At 41.8% G+C, this 14,548-nt stretch overlaps 1 protein-coding gene across 1 annotated transcript; it reads left to right on the plus strand.

The window, feature by feature from the left end:
- The first annotated feature begins 4,785 nt into the window (after positions 1 to 4,785).
- On the plus strand, positions 4,786 to 14,049 carry CUNH12orf45 (chromosome unknown C12orf45 homolog). Its single transcript, XM_017540566.2, has 4 exons — positions 4,786 to 4,967; positions 6,658 to 6,744; positions 10,193 to 10,329; positions 13,800 to 14,049. The coding sequence occupies exons 1-4, from the start codon at positions 4,853 to 4,855 to the stop codon at positions 14,016 to 14,018; spliced, it is 558 nt and encodes a 185-aa protein (XP_017396055.1). The 5' UTR covers positions 4,786 to 4,852; the 3' UTR covers positions 14,019 to 14,049.
- Positions 14,050 to 14,548: the final 499 nt, after the last annotated feature.

Genomic DNA, 14,548 nt, shown 5'->3' on the forward strand with positions numbered 1-14,548 from the left:
GTACTTTCCAGCCTCCAGAACTGTGAGAAATAAATTTCTTTTATTTATAAGCTACCCAGTTTATGGCATTTTGCTATAGCAGCCCAAATGGAAGAAGACATCAATTTACATCTAATGTCATTACTGAAATGCGTATAGCTTACCTGTACTATGAGGTTATTTGTTTTCTATTTGTCCCAACTGTTCTTCTTTGTTCCTCTTTATTTTTTATGTTGCTTTCTTTTGAATTAATTGAATATACTTTATGGTTCCTTTTTTTTTTTTCTTTTTGAGACAAAGTCTCTCTCTGTCACCAGGCTGGAGTTCAGTGGTGCTATCTCGGCTCACTGTAACCTCCACCTCCAGGGTTCAAGCAATTCTCCTGCCTCAGCCTCCCGAGTAGTTGGAACTAGGGTGCACACCACCACACCTGGATAATTTTTTGTATTTTTAGTAGAGATGGGGTTTCACTGTGTTGCCCAGGCTGGTCTCGAACTCCTGAGCTCAGGCAATCTGCCCACCTTGGCCTCCCAAAGTGCTAGGATTACAGGCATGAGCCACTGTGCCTGGCCTATGGCTCCATTTTATCTTCACTATATTCATCTTTAAAATTTTTTTTGTAGTAGCTGTAGTATTTACAATATAAAATTTTAGCTTATGACCATCTACTTTCAAACCTGACTAAAAACACTTTACATAAAACATAATATCCTTACAACATGTATTTCCATTTACCACCTCCATCTTCTGTGCTATTCTTGCCATAAATTCTTGCTTCTATATTTGTTATAAACCCCAAAATACATTTTTTGCTTTAAACGCTTATCTTTTAAAGAGATTAGAAGTAAAAAAACTGTGTTTTATATTTACCTTCATATTTTACAAAACTGCTTTTTTAGTTAACAACATAGTTTCCTGGAAGGGAAACTAAATTCTGCCAGTGCATTTTCTACACTATCTTGGCAAGATCCAAATGTCTTCATTTCTAAGCTATTCTTACAAAGTAGCAGTACCGATATAGTTTGGAAGTGTGTCCCTGCCCAAATCTTGGTTGAAATGTAATCCCCAGTGTTAGAGGTGGGGCCTGGTGAGAGGTGATTAGATTATGGGGGTGGATTTCTCAAGAATGGTTTAGTACTGTCCTCATGATAGTGAGTGTGGCAACTTGCTCACTTTCTTTCTTTCTTTTTTTTTTTTTTTGAGATGGAGTCTTACTGTGTTGCCCAGCCTGGAGTGCAGTGGCACAATCTAGGCTCACTGGACTCAAGTGATCCATTTGCCTCAGTCTCCCAAGTAGCTGAGATTACAGGTGTCTACCACCATGCCCAGCTAATTTTGTGTTTTTCTTAGAGATGAGGTTTTACCATGTTGGCCAGGCTGGTCTCGAACTCCTGACTGCAGGCCATCTGCCTGCCTCAGCCTCCCAAAGTGCTGGGATTACAGGCATGAGCCACCACCAGCCACCTTGCTCACTTTCTCTTGCTCGTGTTCTGGCCATGTGATGTGCCTGCTCCCTCTTTGCCTTCTACCATGAAGCACCCCCCAGAAACTTAGCAGATGCTAGCATGATGTTTCCTCTACAATCTGCAGAATGGTGAGCCAATTAAACCTCTTTTATTTATACATTTTCCAGTCTTGGATATTTTCTTATGGCAATGCAAGAACAGCCTAATACAAATGCCACATTCATTTTGTATGGCGCTGTACCTGTGAGGTACTTCAGATCTCAACCAACAATTCACAAAAGTGATTTGAGGATATTTCCAGTGGCTGGAATCCAGGTTTGTCGAGGTGGTCAATCAATCAAACAGTTAATGAACAATTATTCATTTGTTCCTCTTCTTGTTCTTTCATTCATCAAACACAGATTAATCATTAACTGTATACCTATTCCAAGCTCAGTGCTGGGAATGCAAAGGATCTCCAGATTTAACAGGTTTTAACTGGAAGTAGGAAGATAGTGAAATAACTTTTAAAATGTATTAATCAGTGTTTTATTCCTCAGTGCCTACTGTCATTTCTCTCATAAGTCTTTGTAGTCTAGCTTTTATAACTTGCTATAATATAGTATTAATTTATTATTATGATAATAATAATGCCGCTACCAGTGAGATGGGATTATTCCCCTGACCTTGACCCCTTTCATGGGCAGGAACTAGAACTGCTGCTGGCCACTCCTCATGAGAGGGAGCGTGCAGGAACTGGAGCAAATAAATGCTGGAACTGGCCAGTCACTCTTCTCTGGTGGGAGCAGCCTCTGTGTGGCCCTGGAGCAATGTCCCAGCCCCTGCCCTCAGAGGTTCTTGTCTGGTGTCCAGAGAGAATCAGGTTACATGAATGGATTGAAGGGTAGTATATGTGGAGGATTTTATTGGGTGATGGATGTGGCTCTCAACAGAATGGGGAGTTGGAAAGGGGATGGTGTGGGAAGAAGGTGATCTTTCCTTGAAGCTGCACCATCTGATGTTGGTTACACCTATCTGTAGTCTCTGCTTGTATCCGCAACAGTTGGCCACTTATATTGCTCTGCCAGCTGGAGTCTTTTTATGGGCACAGGATAGGGGTATAGCAGGCTACAAAGGCAACATTTGGGTGAAATTGAGGTCAGCTGTTTTCACTTAGGGCCACAGTTCCATGCTTTAGAGTGGGGTTTACCTGGGAGCCCAACCATTCTGTATCACCAGTGCTATTACATACATTTTACTCCTTTTCCTCTTTTATTCCTTATAACATCCCTGTGAAGTATTATTATCCTGATTCTACAGAGAAGGACAGAAGCTCAGGGAGTGACCTGCCCAAAGTCACAGCTACTAAATGAACACTATTACACTGAATTTAATCCACTCCAGGCTGATTATGGAGCCTCTGTTCTGTGAGAAATAAGCAGAAAAGATTGGTCCAAGATTTCTGCTTCTTCTGCTTTGAATCCTATATAGGAGGGGTCTGGACATACTACAGGTGGTCAATAAAACTGTTAAAAGAACAACGAGGGGCCAGGCGCTGTGGCTCATGCCTGTAATTTCAGCACTTCGGGAGACTGAGACAGAGAGATCACGAGGTCAGGAGTTCGAGACCAGCCTGGCCAACATAGTGAAACCCTATCTCTACTAAAAATACAAAAAATTAGACAGGCTTGGTGGCGTGCACTTGTGATCCCAGCTACTCTGGAGGCTGAGGCAGGAGAATCGCTTGAACCCAGAAGGCAGAGGTTGTGGTGAGTGATCATGCCATTGCATTCCAGCCTGGGCGACAGAGCAAGACTTTGTTTAAAACAAAACAAAACAAAAACAAAAACAAACAAAAAAAAAAAAAAGAGGAAGGGAAACAATCCAGTGAAAACCTACAGAATGGGAGAAAACATTTGTAAATTATATATCTGATAAAAAGTTAATATCCAGAATATGTAAAGAACTCCTACAACTCAACAACAAAAACACAAATAACTAGATATAAAAATGGGCAAAGGAGTTGAATAATCGTTTCTCCAAGGAAGATAAATGGCCAAAAAGCACATGAAAAGATGTTCAGCATCACTAAATCATTAGAGAATTGCAAATCAGAACGTCAAGATACCACTTTACACCCACTGGGATGCCCACTGTCAGAAAGAAGCAACCAAACAACAACAAAAAAGGAAGTATGTTATTGACAAGGATGTGGAGAAATTGGAACTCTTGTGCACTGTTGGTGGGAATGTAAAATGGTGCAGCCACTATGAAAAACAATATGGAGCCTCCTCAAAAAGCTAAGAAGTAGAATTACCATATTATCCAGTAATCTCACATCTGGATATGTATCCCAAAGCACTGAAAAGCGGGTCTTGAAGAGATATTTGTGCAACCATGTGCAGCATTGTTCACAATGACCACGAGGTGAGAGCAACCCACATGTTTGTTGAGAGATGAACGGTAAAAACATGTGGCATATACATACAATGGCATATTATTCAGGCTTAAAAAAGAAGAGAATCCTGTTATGTGCTACATCATGTCTAAACCTTGAGGATACTATTTTAAGAGAAATTAGTCAGGAAAAGACAAGAACGGTATGATTCCACTTACATGAAGTATCTGAAGTAATCAAGCTCATAGTAACAGAAAGTAGAACCGTGGTAGCCACGCATGATGGCTCACGCCTATAATCCCAGCATTTTGGGAGGCCAAGGTGGGTGGATCTCCTGAGGTCAGGAGATCGAGAGCAGCCCGGCCAACATGGTGAACACTTGTCTCTACACAAAAATACAAAAGTTAGCCGGGCCTGGTAGTGTGCACCTGTAAACCCAGCTACTCAGGAGGTTGAGGCACCAGCCTGGGCGACACAGCAAGACTGTTTCAAAAAAAAAAAAAAAGAAAGAAAGAAAGAAAGAAAGAAGAATGGTGGTTACCAAGGGACTGGGGTAGGGGCAAATGGGTACAGAGTTTCAGTTTTGCAAGATGAAAATGATGCAGAGGTCCACTGCACAACAATGTGAACATCGTTAACACCACTGAATTGTTCAAATAAAAATGGTTAAGATGGTAGATTTTGTTACTTATTTTTTCACTAATTAAAAATATAAATATAATAAAAAAGGATAAAGAGGAGGACAGCCCAATGCTTTGCTCTTTATGCCCGAATTTGTTTGGCGAAATCGAGCATTGCCAGCTCTTTTTTCCTATCACAGTGTTGGAACCTTTCTTTTTGCCACGGTGGGAAGGGCCCTACCTCCCGCACAGCCTCCAGCCTGCACCCACGGGACGCCCCGCCCCTTTCTCCGCTCCTTACTCCGCCCACTGCAGTTTCCTCCAATCGCGGTCCTCGCCCCGCCCCCTTACCCGAGCCTCTTTCCTGCATCCGGGCCTGAGAGTGCAGGCTTCTGAGGCTTGGGGGAAGCATGGAGGTCCATGGAAATCCTCAGGCTAGCCCGAGTTGTTCGTCGCCCAGCCGGGACTGCTCGGGGGTCCCAGTGTCCAGGGAGCTGCTGACTGCGGGAAGCGACGACCGCGGAGGTGACAGGACGGGCGACTACGGCTTGGGCCGCGCTCGTGCGGCGGAGGAGGCGCGACCGGAGTAGCTCGGGGTCCGGTGGCTCTCTGCCCGGGCTCCACACTCTCGAGGAGAGCCCCGGGGACTGCTGCGGGGCTCCCGGGTGCCCTGCTCGCGGCAGGGGTGGGGGCTTTGGAGCGGGCACCCGGCTGCGGGCCCGGAACGGTTTCCCCAGCTAGTGGTTCTTAACATTCTGCAAGGTAGTGAGCGCCCACCCTGTCCGGCGCCGCTACCAGCACCTCCCCTGCCCTGGAAGCTGGGACGCTCTTGAACTCTTTAGGGGAAGGGAGGGCTTTTGGTCGGGCTTCCTGGGTCGGAGCAGTTGGCTGGTAGGGGGAGGCAGAGGAATATTATGTCTAACCGTCCCCCTTCCTCCTTCATACGCACACCGACCACCCCTTAGTGCCGCTGTCTCGTACAGGGAGACATGCATCCAGGAAATCCCCACAGCATTTCAGACACTATAGATAGAATTTAAAAGCATGAGTTCGAATCCCAGCTCCACTAGTAATTAACTAGTAGGCCTTAGAGTTATTTTCATTCTCTAAGCCTCAGTTTTTGCATTTGGAAAATGGAGGTAGTAGTAGTGCCTGTAGCATTTTTGTAGGGAGGAGAATGCATAAAAAGGGTTGGGCAAGCTGTCAATAAATACTAGCTTGAAGAAGAGGCTTTATGAGAACCCAGAGACTCCTAAGGACATATAATAATGATAACCAAAGCTTATGTAGTTCTTATTGTGTATGCTCCAGGAACTAACATTTAATCCTGACGACAACCCTTTGCAGAAAATTTGTCTCTGTTTTATAGTTGAGAAAGTCGATACATGATTTATCATACAGGTAATTTACTTTTTGGAGATCATGTGGCTGGAAAGTAGCAAAACTGGGACTTGAATTCAAGTAGTCTAGCTCCAGACTCTGTGCTCTGATCGCGAATCCAGTAGGCCTTAATTAGTAACCATTCAGCAGATGTGTGTTGCACTCTGCTTTTTAGGTGAACAGGCTTTGTTTTTAAACCAGTGTTAAGGGATTTTTCGGTTATTAGAAATAGGGCGTGCAAAGCCTTGAGTTTTGTTAAGTTCCCCTCTTGGCGCTCTGATGGGATAGAGAGTTGGGATGATTTGAGTAGTGAGAGATGAGGCTGAAAAGGTAGAGTGGGTGACAAAATGTCCTCAAAAGGCTGCTTTGTTTGGGTTGAACATCTTCACGGAAGGGGAAATACCAGGCAAGCATGTTTTACTAATGAAGATACAAATGCTTGGAGATCAGGTAATTTGCCCAGTGTTACACAACTAGTAACCATTTCTCGCTTCGCTTAACCGTTGTTACGCTCTGTACTGCTTCCTCCATTCTGTCATTACAGACCCACATTTGTCTACTGATGAATTTCTGATCCAGAAAGGTGCAGTTTAGTGTGCATTTATTACTTCCATTGGTGATGGAGGTGAATGAGACGGGGTAAGAAAGGAGAGGTGACTGTCCATAAAGAATTAAAATGTTGTATTGGAGCTTGGAGCACTTTTTTTTTAAGGAAGAAAATCTTGGGGAGTGTGACAGTCAAGACTTAAGACTGGTCATGTGAGAGGCTTCCTGATGGGCCCTTGTTTTTTTATGCTGTAGTAAATTAAGGGTGTTTGTGTGTCTATATTTTCAGGTATATGGGACAGGTTGCTCATCAACCCCCAACCTAAGTCCAGAAAGACCTCCACTCTTCAAACAGTTCGGATAGAAAGGAGTCCCTGTAAGTACCTCTTCCCCTCTCTCACCCTCTCTAATGCTGAGTTTTGTCCAATTACGCTGTTATTTGATGGGACAGTCTCTGCCTTCATGGTCAGGCATCAAACCACAGTCCAGTGGAACAAGTCTTACTTGGGATTTACATGATAAAGTCAGTACACAGAATAGAATTTGTTACATTATTTCTCTACCTTAAGAGGGTAACTTTCGTGAAAAACTGCTTGTGGGATGAATTTTAAGAAGTCAAAAACAATTATTGTTAATTTCTGTGGCAAATTTTTTTAAAAGTTAGTGAGCCTCAAACTTAATACATATGGATGGAAAACCACAACCACATCCTGTTGAATTGGACACAATTATTTAAATGTAAGTATTACTTAGAATACAGCATAACAGGGCCAATTCTCTGTTAATTATTCTGTAGCATTGCTGTATTACACATTTGTAAGTATGTCCCACGCTCAGACTTTCTGTATTACATGAATGTCCTCTATGTAATTGACTCTTAATGTTAAAAAAGAAAAGACAAGAATTCAATGAAAACTTATGTAAATAAGCATGAAGGTGTCATATCAATAAACTAAGAAATCATGAGTACTCTGAGAGGGGAATTTAACCATAGCATTATTACTGTAGCAGTAAATCTGCAATAAAATGACCACATGGTGGCTGTCCATCCAAAAATCAGTTTTTATGGACATAGGTTTTTGTTTTGAGGGGTTACATACCTAGGAGTGGAATTGCAGGTGTATGGAAGGTGTAATTTTTTTATTTTACAAAGAAGAAATTGCTGTTTTGCATTTCTGCCAGCAAGGTATGAGAGTTTAGATGCTGCACATCCTAATCAAAATGTGGTGTGGTCTTTTTAGTTTTAGCTATTCTAGTGCGGATATAGTGGTATCACGTTGTAATTTTAATTTGTTTCTAATGATTAATAATGTTGAGCATCTTTTCATGTGTCACTATTTGTGTATCTTTGGTGAAGTGCCTGTTCATATCTTGAGCACATTTTAAAAAATCAGGTTCTTATTATAAACATCATTCTTAATAGTGCAGCTCTGCTAACAATAGACTTACCAGCCTTTGTGTGTCTGAGAAAGTCTTTATTTTGTTTTCAGTTTTTGGAAGATGCTATAATGGATTTAGAATTCTAGGTTGACAGTGTGGTTTTTTGCTTTTTCTTTTTTTTCCAGCACTTTAAAGATGTCTTTTCAGTGGCATTGTTCCTGATGCCAGTGTCTACTGTCATTTTGTGTCATGAATATGGTGTTTCTTTTTTTCTCTGGCTGTCTCTAAGATTCTCTTCATCACTGGCTTTTACCAATTTCGTGGTGAGGTGCCCTTTGTAGTTTTCTTTGTGAGTCTTGAGCTTGGGTTTGTTGAACATACTGGATCTATGAGTTTATAATCTTTGTCAAATTTGGGGAATTTTTTAGGGATTTTGTTGTTGTTGCTCCTGTTGCGCCTGCTTTGCCTCTCCCAAGGGGACTCCAATTACACCTAATTTTGCCCGTTAAAGTTGTCCCACAGCTCATTGATTGGGTCTTACATGTTATGTGCTTCAATTTGGATAGATTCTATTGCTGATTTTCTTGAGTTCACTATTCTTCTATATTGTCTAATCCGTTAATTCCATCAAATATGTTTTTTCAAGATAGATACAGTTTCCATCTCTAGAAGTTTGAGATGTTTATATCTTCGGTTTCTTTCCTTGGGTTTGTGCTTTTCTTGTCTTCTTTGAACATATAGAGTATAAGAGCAGTTTTAACATCCTTATTGCTGATTGTGTCTGTATCATTTCTGAATTTTTTTCTGTTTGTTTCCCCTACCCTTTATGGATTCTGTTTTCCTGTTTATTTGCGTGTTTGGTAATTTTTTATTAGATGCTGGACATTTTGAGTCTTATGGTATTGTGTGATGAATTTTATTTAATTTAGAAGAACTACAACTGGACTAGCGTCAGGGTTCAGCATTTACTCTTCAGGAGTACTATAGAAATATTTGGCTTCTGAGAATCAAGATTCAGGCTGCATATTTTGGTACTTGTTTTGCTCTGCTTGATTCGTTAGTTGGAAACAAAAGCAGAACCAGATTTTCTATCCGTAGCAATAGATTTAAATCTGAGGACAGAGAAATACCTTTATTTTTATCAGTAATTTCTCTGTCTCTCTGAAGGAGAATGAGAGCTAACCTTCACTATTGCGTAGGGCTTTGTTTGTGAACATGCTCTTGGGGAGTCCTTCCAGCACCTTATTTTACAAATAAAGGTCATCTACTTGACCTTGACCACCACTTTTTTTCTTCTTCCATACTCTGGACATTTTAGTCATCTGTTATGTAGCCATAGCAGTGACATAAGTTTTGAGAGCCTGTTATATGCATGGTTATGTGCTGGGCCTCTTTTGAGAGATTAAAAAAAAAAAAATCCCTTGTTCATTGATTGCTCTGTAGTTGGCACAGTGACTGACAATTATCTTTTATAGATTAGGTTTCAAGTGGTAAAATTAAGTGTATTAATTAGGACTCTTGGTTGCAAATGACTAAAATCCAGCTCAGATTGCCTAAAGCAAAAAAAAAAAGAAATTATGTTGGCTCTTTTTATTGGGGAAAAAACTCCAGGGGTGGTGATTTCAGGTGCATCTGGATCCAGGTGCTCAGTGTCCTCAGGGATCAGCCACCCTGTCTCTTAGTTCTGCTTTCCCAGTGTTGGCCTAATCTAGGGCATGCCCTTATCTCAGGTGTGGCAAATTGCCAGTTTATCAGCAGCATCAGCCTTATATTCAGCAACTCAGTCAGTCAGTCATTCAGCAAGATTTCTCTCTCAACAGGTCCAACAAAAGGCCTGGAGTGATCGCTTATTGGCCCGACTAGAGCATTGTGTCATTGTGTATGCCACTAAAGCACATTACAGTGACTAAGGATATGGAGGATGTAGGCATGTATGGGGTGAGGGGCAAGAGTGACTAAGAGTGACACAAGCTTAAAAGGAAAGCCAGGGTTATATGATCAGAAGAAAGGGAACAGATGTTGGGTAGGCAGAAATAACCACTATTTAATTAGCTGGCCCAAGGTAATTCAGACAGAGGTAGAACTAGGATTCTATACATAACCTAGTCGGTCCTACTCTAAAACCTCAGAACCTGGTACTCTTAACTGCTAAGCCACACTGCCTCCCTATTTAGTTATGGTTTGTTGAATGCCAGCCTTCTAAGAGTTTACAGTCCTGGGGATGTATGAGAAGCATAAAAACATTTGAGAAACAATTATTTGCTGAATTGTATTGTCCTACTGCTTTATTCAGAAGAGGATGGAGGGTTTTTCAATGAAGGGAACTAAAAGATATATAATTATGGTTCTTATTATTAGTACTCAATTCAGAAGTGTTTATAGGAAATCCCGAGTTTCAGAATTTACTGGCATAAATGTTGATATACTGTATTTACTTTCCACAGTATTGGATCAGGTACAGACCTTTCTCCCACAGATGGCACAGGCAAATGAAAAGCTGAGAAAAGAAATGGCAGCTGCACCACCTGGTCGTTTCAATATTGAAAACGTTGATGGGACTCATGGCAAAGTTATACAAATGGTAACTGTGCTTTGTTTTCATATGGTGAAATTACTAGTTCGCTTTGTCACCTAAGAAGAGAGAGAACTTTTCCATTTTATTTTCAAGTGTTCATTTTCCTGGTGTTAGCTCATGTTTCCAATGTTGTATAGGTACATAGTCGTTTTATGATTTAGTCATATGTCACAGGAGGGTTCCCTCAGTTTATACTCATCTCTTGTTTCTGCACTGGAATTCTCTTCATAATATCTGTGTCTGGACAGAGCTGAGACAGTTGTTAATAATATGTAATTCATTAGCCAATCTGGTCAGCTCTACCTCCGGAATATCCAGTCACTTTGTACAACCTCAATTCCTTTGGACCTGTTGGTCCAGGTATTTATGGTCTCTACTTTGGACTATTGTAGCAATTTCCTAGCAGGTTTTCCTGCGTTCACTGTTTCTTCCGCAGAGTCTGTTCTTCACACAGTTTGGGACCTGGGGGCTTGCCATCACGTTTCAAATAAACGAAGTCCTTCAAAGGGCCCATGTGATTCTGCCTGTACTTCTCTGTCTCAGAGATCCCCAACCCCCAGGCTGTGGACTGGTACTGGTCTGTGGCCTGTTAGGAACCAGGCTACACAGGAGGAGGTGAGCTGTGGGTGAGTGCACATTACCACCTGAGCGCTGCCTCCTGTCAGGTCAGCAGTGGCATTAGATTCTCATAGGAGCATAAACCTGATTGTGAACTGTGCATGTAAGGGATCTAGGTTGTGCACTCATGAGATTCTAATGCCTGATTATCTGAGGTGGAACAGATTCATCCCAAAAACATCCCTACCAAGGTCCATGGAAAAATTTTCTTCCATGAAACCGGTCCCTGGTACCAAAGAGGTTGGGCGCTGCTGTTCTGTCTGACCTTATTTCCTGCATAGTCCTCATCATTGCCTGCCCTCCAGCAGCAGTCTCCCTGTACCCCATCTTCTCCCCTGCGGTTTTCTCAGGTAGAATGCTTTTCTCCAGATTTCTCCATCTCAACTCCCTCTGTCTCTGTGCAGTTGTCACCTGATCAGGAGGCCTTCCTTCGTAGCTCTATTATTATATTATCCTGCTTTATTTTTTCTTACTTTCATTACCCTACATTATGCTTTGTTTGTATTTGTTTATTGTCTTTCTTTCGCCTCTAGAACAAGTGTCAACAAATGTTCCTGTAAGAGGCCAGATAGTAAATACATTAGGTTCTGTGGGTCTTACTGTGTCTGTTGTGACTGGTCAACTCTGCTGTTGTAGTGTGAAAGGAGCTACTCAAAACATATATATGAATAAGCAAGCGGAAAAATTTTTGTTGAGCAAAGAAAACTCCAGAGGTGGTGATTTCAGGCGCTCAGTGTCCTCCGAGGTCAGCCGCTCTGTCTCTTTTGTTCTGCTTTCCTAGTGTTGACCTAATCTAGAACATGCTCTTCCCCCATCTGTGGCATGATGCTGGTTTATCAGCAGCTTCAACCTTATATTCAGCAACTCAGTCAGTCACTCAGAAAGATTTCTCTCTCAGCGGTTCCAACAGAAGGCCCTGAGTGATCTCTTACTGGCCCGGTTAGAGCAGTGTGTCACTGTGTATGGGTGCTGAAATGAGAATTTCATATTATTTTCACCTTTCATGAATAGCAGTATTTTAATTTTTCCTCCCAATCACTTAAAAATAGAAAAAAACATTCCTACTGTGTGAGCTGAACAAAAGTAGGCAGTGGGCAGGATTTGGCCTGCAGGTTGCAATTTACTGGTCTCTGTCCAAAACTGTAAATTTCACCAAGGTGAGGGGTTTTTGTTTGTTTGTTTCTGAAACCAAGTCTCACTCTGTCACCCAGGCTGGAGTGCAATGGCATAATCTCGGCGGAGTGCAATGGCATAATCTCGGCTCACTGCAACCTCCACCTCCCAGCTTCAAGCGATTCTCCTGCCTCAGCCTCCTGAGTAGCTGGGATTACAGGTGCACACCACCATGTCTGGCTCATTTTTGTATTTTTAGTAGAGATGGGGCTTCATTATGTTGGCCAGGCTGGTCTCAAACTCCTGGCCTTGTGATCTGCCCACCTCACTCTCCCAAAGTTCATGGTGGCGTGAGCCACCATGCCCGCCTGAGGGTTTTGTTTTGATTTTTTGTTGTTATTGAGTCTTTAGTACATAGTATAGTGCTTAACCCTTGTTAGCATTTGCTGAATGAATGTTATTGAACGTGATTAGGATATATAGAATTAGGCTATAGCAGATATTTTAGATATATAGCAGATATTTCAGATATTTATCAACTATAGCAGATATTTTAGTAAATGCAAGTCATCATTATGACAGACCCTGGCAACTAAAAGTATAAAAAAGCCATGTTGTCTTAAAAACATTTTTTATCCTTGCAACTGGGTGTGGTGTCTCACGCCTATAATTGCAGCACTTTGGGAAGCCAAGGCGGGTGTATCATTTGAGGTCAGGAGTTCAAGACCAGCCTGGCCAACAGGGTGAAACCCTGTCTCTACTAAAAATTAAGAGAAATGCAAATCAAAACCATAGTGAGATACCATCTCACACCAGTTAGAATGGCAATCATTATAGTCAGGAGACAACAGATGCCGGAGAGGATGTGGAGAAATAGGAACACTTTTATACTGTTGGTGGGAATGTAAATTAGTTCAACCATTGTGGGAGACAGTGTGGTGATTCCTCAAGGATATAGAACTAGAAATACTATTTGACCCAGCAATCCCATTACTGGGCATATACCCAAAGGAGTATAAATCATTCTATTATAAACACACATACCCATGTATGTTTATTGCGGCACTGTTCACAATAGCAAAGATTTGAAACCAACCCAAATGCCCATCAGTGATAGATTAGATAAAGAAAATGTGGCACACATACACCATGGCAGCCATAGAAAAGGATGAGTTCATGTCCTTTGCAGGGACATAGATGAAGCTGGAAACCATAATTCTCAGCAAACTAACACAAGAACAGAAAACCAGACACTACATGTTCTCACTCATAAGTGGGAGTTGCACAATGAGAACACATGGACACAGGGAGGGGAACATCACACACTGGGGCCTGTCAGGGTGGGAGTCTAGGGGAGGGGTAGCATTGGGAGAAATACCTAATGTAGATGACAGGGTGATGGTTGCAGTAAATTGCTATGGCACGTGTACACCTCTGTAACAAATCTGCACGTTCTGCACATGTACCCCAGAACTTAAAGTATAGTTTAAAAAATTAAATAAATTTAAAAATTAGCTGGATGTGGTGGAGCACACCTGTAGTCCCAGCTACTCAGGAGGCTGAGAGGCACAAGAATTGCTTAAGCCCAGGAGGTGGAGGTGGCAGTGAGCTGCGATTGTGCCACCGCCCTCCAGCCTGGGATGTTTCAATATTTTTGCTGAGTGTTGGTTATTCCCAATATTGTTTTATTACAACTCTTTAAGGACCTGCTCTGAAATAGATTTCCCATCCGCTACTTTTTGCAGGATGTGGCTTTGTTTGAGATGAATCAGTCGGATTCAAAAGAAGCGGACAGTTCAGAAGAGAGTTCACAAGACAGTTCAGAGAACAGTTCAGAATCAGAGGATGAAGATGACAGCATCCCATCTGAAGTCACCATAGATAACATTAAGCTTCCCAGTTCTGAAGGTGGAAAAGGCAAGATTGAAGTTTTGGACAGTCCAGCAAGTAAAAAAAAGAAATAGTCAAATAAATTATCTGAAACGAAACAGGTGACATATGTCTGCAAATTCTGTGAAAAAGAATGTGATTCACTGGCTCTTTTGCTTTTCAGTTACCTATGGTGCTTTTATGTGTTAAAAACTTTAGACACATTTAACAGAGTTTCTTTGAGCAAAGAATGATTCATGAGTTAGGTAGCATTATAAACTGAAAGGGGTTCAGAGACCTCCGCTCTACAGCCTGGAAAGCGCCTTTATAAGCTGAATACAGAAGTAGAGTACAGAAACAACTTGATGGGTTACAGCTAGGTGTTTGCGTAAATAAGGCAAAGAGGAGACCTAAGGCCGCCTGATGGCCCGTAGGTATGGTCTGATCACTTGGCTGCCTCGTCTGGTGGACTGAGGCTTGGCTGTTTGTGATTGGCTGAACTTAGCTATTTGTTATAAAAATACACTCCTAAATTAGGTTTTGCTGTGTTCATGTATTAAGTTAGATTGAAGTTAGTAGTGGCCTCCTGCTTATTTAACAGTTTCCTCCTTTTGATCAGTCTCTC

The sequence above is a fragment of the Cebus imitator genome, unplaced genomic scaffold (assembly GCF_001604975.1).
Source record: "Cebus imitator isolate Cc_AM_T3 unplaced genomic scaffold, Cebus_imitator-1.0 Scaffold8, whole genome shotgun sequence".
NCBI classification, from domain to species: domain Eukaryota; kingdom Metazoa; phylum Chordata; class Mammalia; order Primates; family Cebidae; genus Cebus; species Cebus imitator.

What these genes read in the sequence shown, in the direction of transcription:
- CUNH12orf45 (XM_017540566.2), top strand. Translation starts at nt 4,853, where the DNA reads ATGGAGGTCCATGGAAATCCTCAGGCTAGCCCGAGTTGTTCGTCGCCC. An exon ending in GGGAAGCGACGACCGCGGAG is followed by an intron (nt 4,968 to 6,657) that starts GTGACAGGACGG and finishes CTATATTTTCAG; the next exon opens with GTATATGGGACAGGTTGCTC. An exon ending in ATGGCAAAGTTATACAAATG is followed by an intron (nt 10,330 to 13,799) that starts GTAACTGTGCTT and finishes TACTTTTTGCAG; the next exon opens with GATGTGGCTTTGTTTGAGAT.